The 6,022-nt window shown below is 50.0% G+C and overlaps 1 protein-coding gene across 1 annotated transcript; it reads left to right on the forward strand.

The window, feature by feature from the left end:
- Positions 1-403: 403 nt before the first annotated feature.
- mthfr (methylenetetrahydrofolate reductase (NAD(P)H)) lies at positions 404-5,651 on the forward strand. Its single transcript, XM_068746660.1, has 11 exons — positions 404-636; positions 828-1,066; positions 2,125-2,235; positions 2,314-2,507; positions 2,770-3,020; positions 3,376-3,510; positions 3,612-3,792; positions 3,865-4,047; positions 4,126-4,227; positions 4,308-4,427; positions 4,941-5,651. Exons 1-11 carry the CDS (start codon positions 404-406, stop codon positions 5,160-5,162), a joined length of 1,971 nt encoding a protein of 656 aa, XP_068602761.1. The 3' UTR covers positions 5,163-5,651.
- Positions 5,652-6,022: the final 371 nt, after the last annotated feature.

The raw sequence follows: 6,022 nt of genomic DNA on the forward strand, positions 1-6,022 counted from the left end.
CTGATCCATTGGGCCGGGGAGGTACCGGCACCCCCCACCGGCCGGTGTGAAGGCGGGCTCAGCGCGTCACGCACCTGGTCCAGGTGTAAACCAACAACGGTCTCGTTGTATGACGCGCAGAAAAGGGTTAAACGGAGGAACAGCTGTCGGACCTCTTTAAACTGCAGTTTGCCATTACGTGGGTGTGACGTCATAAATCCATGTTTTCGGGTTCTGGTTCTGACATCATTCGTTTTTAATTGGACTCCAGTCTAAAGTGTCTCTGGCGGAATGCTTGGAGAACGTGAACACGTCCAGGAAGGGTTCTGTTGTCAGCGTGGAACAGAACCTCCTCTCTGGGCTCACGTCCTCGGACACGTCGACCCGGTTGTTCTGTGTTCTCCTCTCAGTGTGATCTTCCGTCATGGTGAACCAGCTTCAGCCGGGGGAGGCCGTCTGGAAGTCCTCATGCAAGAGCGACTCCGGCGGGGAGAGCTCCCGGGAGAGCTCCCGGTGTTCCACGCCGGTGCTGGAGGCGGACCGCGCCGAGAGGCTGCGGGACAAGATGCGGAGGAGGATGGAGTCCGGCGACCGATGGTTTTCGCTGGAATTCTTTCCGCCCCGCACAACCAGCGGCGCCGTCAACCTGATCTCAAGGTGCGGTCCACGCTAACACCACATTTACCCGAACCCCACAGGCGTGGGGGCGGCGCCTCGGACCGTGTGGGTCAGCCACCGACTGGTGACCGTTCTGCCTTAGAAGTCTGTCGAAGTGTGCGAGAGCGCTGGTGTCTTCCGTTGCCACGGCGACCGTGTGGTGTCATTATGATGAGGCCTGCTTCCTTCAGGTTCGACCGCATGGGCTCCGGAGGGCCCCTGTTCATAGACATCACGTGGCACCCTGCAGGGGACCCCGGCTCGGACAAGGAGACCTCGTCCATCATGATCGCCAGCACAGCGGTCAACTACTGCGGGCTGGAGAGCGTCCTCCACCTGACCTGCTGCAACCAAACCAAGGAGAAGATTAGCGGTTACCTGGGCAAAGCCAAGCGCCAGGGTCTGAAGAACGTCATGGCGCTGAGAGGCGGTAAGAGAGCGCATGGCGGTGGGAATGTCTCCGGCACCGCCCACGGCGTTCAGGATGTGGGCCTCGCAGGGCTAACGCTAACTAACGCTAGCCACGTGGAAACCCAACGCTATACTTCGTTATAAGTCGTTAAATGAACGCGAGACAGACACCCGGGGGGAAGGTCGGAAACCTGTCAGTCAACACGGGTCTCCCTCGCGAGCCAACATTTGTTTTTCCCATCCTGCAATGAGACGCGCACAATGCGAGCGACAGGTTGTAACGATGCCTGTTCGTAAGAACCGGGTCATGCAGCAGTCTCCGGGGGCAACCAAGCTACAGACATAATTAAATTTAAAAAGAGGAATATAATCTTACCAATAAACTTTATATTATGCACTTGCAATAACACAACATCTACTCACCATAAATTGTGGTCCCAATAATTACTTCTGTCCTTCATGGTTTTTTGTTTCATAAATTCCACATTCTTGTCTTTTAATCCAGATTCTTGATCTCTATGTCCCGAAGCAGTTTTGAACCCTTCATTGCTCGTTAACGAAGCCAGTCAGCTGTTTTACCGAGAAACCCGAGTTTTAAGTCTTAGTCCTGGTTTCTCTTCTTGGAGGTCAACGCCTCCTCTTCCTCCTCTTCTTCCTCCTCAGTTGGACTTTTTTCCTTGGCAAAGAAGATCTCCAAAGACTTTCGTTTCTTTTTATTAATTTTCGCGAGTTCACGGCTGGGTTTTTTTTCGCAACGATTCAAGACGCGATTGTTACGTTGGAGAAAATCTGGTCGTTTTTCCAAATAAAACACCTTTTAGACGCTAATAATCGATACAACGGAAATTGTATACGTTAGTTGTTCTTTCTTTGCGGCCCGGTAACAAATGCCTCACGGACCGGCAGCCTTCAAAGACCCATTTGGACCCGTTTCCCACTCACAAGGACACACTGAAAGCTCTTACGGGAACCCAAAAGACTCCTCATGAGGGGGTAGAACTCACCAGTCGTTTGAGCGAATCCGCGGGGATCCTTGTAACATCTGGCTGTCAAATGAATGTCGTGGTTTCTCCTCAGACCCAGCAGGAGCAGACTGGGAGGAAGAGGAGGGCGGCTTCAACTATGCCACTGACCTCGTGAAGCATATCCGCTCTGAGTTTGACGATTACTTTGACATCTGTGTTGCAGGTACGCTGCTCGACTTGATTAGGGGCGGGTCTCCTTCCGCTGCGTCCGCCGGTGTTTTAAACGTGTCCCTTTCTCCAGGATACCCCGCCGGCCATCCGGAGGCAGAGAGTTACGAGCAAGATCTCAAACACCTGAAGGAGAAGGTGGATGCTGGAGCAGACTTCATCATCACCCAACTCTTCTTCAGAGCAGAGACTTTTCTCAAGTTCTTCGATGACTGCAGGGCAATCGGCATCACGTGTCCCATCCTACCTGGAATCTTTCCTATTCAGGTAGGTTGCGTCCAGAGGCGTGGGCGTTCCCCCGAGCAGGTGCAGGCGTGACCCGTCCGGTGTGGTGGAATGTTCCTGAATCGTCTCGCATTTCATTTCCATTCCGGTTATACATCAAATTGCAGCGATGTCTGTGGGCTCTTCACTTTTCCTCCCGCCAGAAGGGGGCCACATGTTGTCATAGTAACCTCAGCGCCCGCAGCGAACCGGTCCGACTTTATCCAAAGCCAGACAAATGGAACTCCCCCCCGTCTGTCTCCAGGGTTACAATTCTCTGCGTCAGCTTGTCAAGCTGTCCAAGCTGGAGGTACCGGACGAGATCTCCAAGGTCATCGAGCCGATCAAAGACAACGATGCTGCTATCCGGAACTACGGCGTCCAACTGGCAGCCAAGATGTGTCACCAGCTGCTGGACAGTGGCAAAGTACCAGGCCTGCATTTCTACACCCTGAATCGAGAGGTCGCCACCATAGAGGTTCTGCGACAGCTGAGCCTGTGGATAGAAGACCCCCGGTCAGTCAGTCACTTCCTGTTTGGTCTGTCTGTGGAGGTTCTGGTTCTGGTTCTGGACTTGTTCAAGTTTGGTAGACTATGTTTCCCCTCTCTGGAGAAGCCTCTTGGATGAGAATGGGAACGTCTTCAACCAAACAAGTCCAGTTGGTTTTAATGATTGATCGCTTCATTCGTCCATTCTGACAAAAAACCTAAAGAAAAAGAAAAATTCTTATGACAAAGCCATAAAATGATACACAATTGATTACATACTCTACTCACCACACACAGTGCTCAAAATACTACTACTACTACACAGACTAATGAACAAAGTTCCCCCCCTCTGTATAAGTTGATGTCACTGTGTTTTTTGCAGACGGCCTCTTCCCTGGGCGGTGAGCGCCCATCCCAAACGGAAAGTAGAAGATGTCCGACCCATCTTCTGGGCATCCAGGCCCAAGAGCTATATCTACAGAACCCAGGACTGGGACGACTTTCCCAATGGCAGATGGTGAGCTCGGTTCTGGGGCTTTACGTGTGCTCAAAACTGGACTAACGAGGCAACGAGGTGAGGTCTGCTGTCAAACTGCTAAATGAAGTTGCTGTCCTCAGGGGAAACTCGGCGTCTCCGGCTTTTGGTGACTTAAATGACTACTACCTGTTCTACTTGAAGAGCAAGTCCTCCAAAGAGGCGCTGCTACAAATGTGGGGCGAGGAACTGAAGAATGAGGCCAGTGTTTATCAGATCTTCACCTGCTACATCACAGGACAGCCCAACAGCAAAGGACGCAAGGTAGAAATGGTGGAAGACTGAAAGCAGAAGGGCTCACTCGTATATCTCAGGCTGCTTGACCTTTTCTGCTAGGTGATGTGTTTGCCGTGGAACGATGAGCCTCTAGCGCCGGAGACAAACCTGCTGAAAGACGAGCTGGAGAAGGTGAACAGACGAGGGGTGCTGACCATCAACTCCCAGCCCAACATCAATGGCAAGCCCTCCACAGACCCGGTAGTGGGCTGGGGGTCTGCAGGGGGCTACGTCTTTCAGAAGGTGGGGGCGCTTGCTTGTGTTCTGGCTCTGGATTGCGTGGCGGTCAACGTCATGTCCCTCTGGTTCTACATTTAACAGGCCTATCTGGAGTTCTTCACCTCCAGTGAGAATGTGACCGCTCTCCTCAAAGTTCTGAAAAAGTATGAGCCGCGTGTCAACTACCACATCGTCAACGTGCACGTGAGTGTGAACAGAAGGCGTTCCGTGTGGGCGCGCGAGTGCCTCTGATCCGCGTGTCACGCCGACTCTTTGGCTCGCAGGGCCGTAACCTGACCAACGCCCATGACATGCAGCCCAACGCGGTGACATGGGGCATCTTTCCTGGCAGGGAGGTGGTTCAGCCTACCGTTGTGGACCCAGTCAGCTTCTTGTTTTGGAAGGTAAGGCATAGAACCGCTAATGGAAGCATGACTGGGACGGCCAGTTTAACCGCTCACACCAGTTAATACACCTGGGTGTATTTTACCTGTGTTACCTTGACTTGTTGAGACGTGGCAGGGACAAGTTGGACCCTGTGTTACCTTGACTTGTTGAGACGTGGCAGGGACAAGTTGGACCCTGTGTTACCTTGACTTGTTGAGACGTGGCAGGGACAAGTTGGACCCTGTGTTACGTTGACTTGAGACAAGTTGGACCCTGTGTTACGTTGACTTGAGACAAGTTGGACCCTGTGTTACGTTGACTTGAGACAAGTTGGACCCTGTGTTACGTTGACTTGTTGAGACTTGGCAGGGACAAGTTGGACCCTGTGTTACGTTGACTTGTTGAGACTTGGCAGGGACAAGTTGGACCCTGTGTTACGTTGACTTGTTGAGACGAGTTGGACCCTGTGTTACGTTGACTTGTTGAGACGAGTTGGATTCCCTTTCACTCAGCCTCCCTGTCTCCTTCAGGATGAGGCCTTCGCCTTGTGGATTGAGCAGTGGGCCAAACTCTACGAAGACGAGTCTCCTTCACGGATGATCATCAAGTATATCCACGACAACTACTTCCTGGTCAATCTGGTGGACAATGACTTTCCTCTAGAGAACTGTCTGTGGCAGATTCTTGATGACATGTTTGAGGTTCTTGATGGTCCTCCAGAACCGGTTAGTGATGGACAAGTGCTTGAATAAAATCTAATTTAGCTGGAAACAAAGGACAATAGAACTGATATTTTTTGCATAGACTATCAAAATAGCCAATATAATAATAATATATATATATTATATTATATAATAATATCCAATTGATCATTCCTGAGCCAGCCCAAGCCTTGGTGGAGAACAATTAGCAAGTCCAAATGATGTCCACAAACTATGTTGTTACATAGAGAATGAATTGAACTGTAAAACAAACAGATCAGAGGAACTGGTAAAAAGGTCTTGAGGCTGGTGCAAGAAAAAACCAAAACAAAGGCCAATAGTTACTTTCTGCATTAATTTAGACTTCATTCATATTGTCTTTTCTTATTTAACTACCTCATTATTTAACGTCCAAATATACATTTCCCAGTCATTCATAAAGATTCTAAAGCCTTATTAGACGCAGACAGTGATAAATATATTGTACCGGTAATAAAGCGACAGTGGGGAAGATGGAAAATGATCCAGATCCATTCCAAATGTTAATGGGTTCTTGTTCCAAAAATAAAGGTGGAACCACTCATCAAAACCCAACTCAGTTTGCTGGCTTTGAATTTCTCATTCACAGAGCTGGAGCTGACTTTCCATTTCAACACATTGAACATACCTGTGTTACACTGCCACAGAGATAAATTCATGAGCAACACTAAAATGTTTCTGTTACTCCTATGTCTCTATGATAAAAGCTACGGTAGCAGAACCTGTCTTTCGAGGACCGGAACCAAAGAACCGACACCAGCGAGACGTCATCTCCATACTGAAACATCACCACATGTCCTAATGATTAATATAACGGTGCTAAACTTGCTTTTCTCTTGCACGTCGGGAGGGTTTTGTCCAATCAGTCACCT

The sequence above is a fragment of the Brachionichthys hirsutus genome, chromosome 2 (genome assembly GCF_040956055.1).
Source record: "Brachionichthys hirsutus isolate HB-005 chromosome 2, CSIRO-AGI_Bhir_v1, whole genome shotgun sequence".
Taxonomy (NCBI): Eukaryota; Metazoa; Chordata; class Actinopteri; order Lophiiformes; family Brachionichthyidae; genus Brachionichthys; species Brachionichthys hirsutus.

Bases quoted from the DNA above. Each gene is read 5' to 3' on its own strand.
- mthfr (XM_068746660.1), top strand. From the start codon at position 404: ATGGTGAACCAGCTTCAGCCGGGGGAGGCCGTCTGGAAGTCCTCATGC. The intron at 1,067-2,124 runs GTAAGAGAGCGC...GTTTCTCCTCAG, and splicing joins CGTCATGGCGCTGAGAGGCG to ACCCAGCAGGAGCAGACTGG. The intron at 3,793-3,864 runs GTAGAAATGGTG...CTTTTCTGCTAG, and splicing joins CCAACAGCAAAGGACGCAAG to GTGATGTGTTTGCCGTGGAA.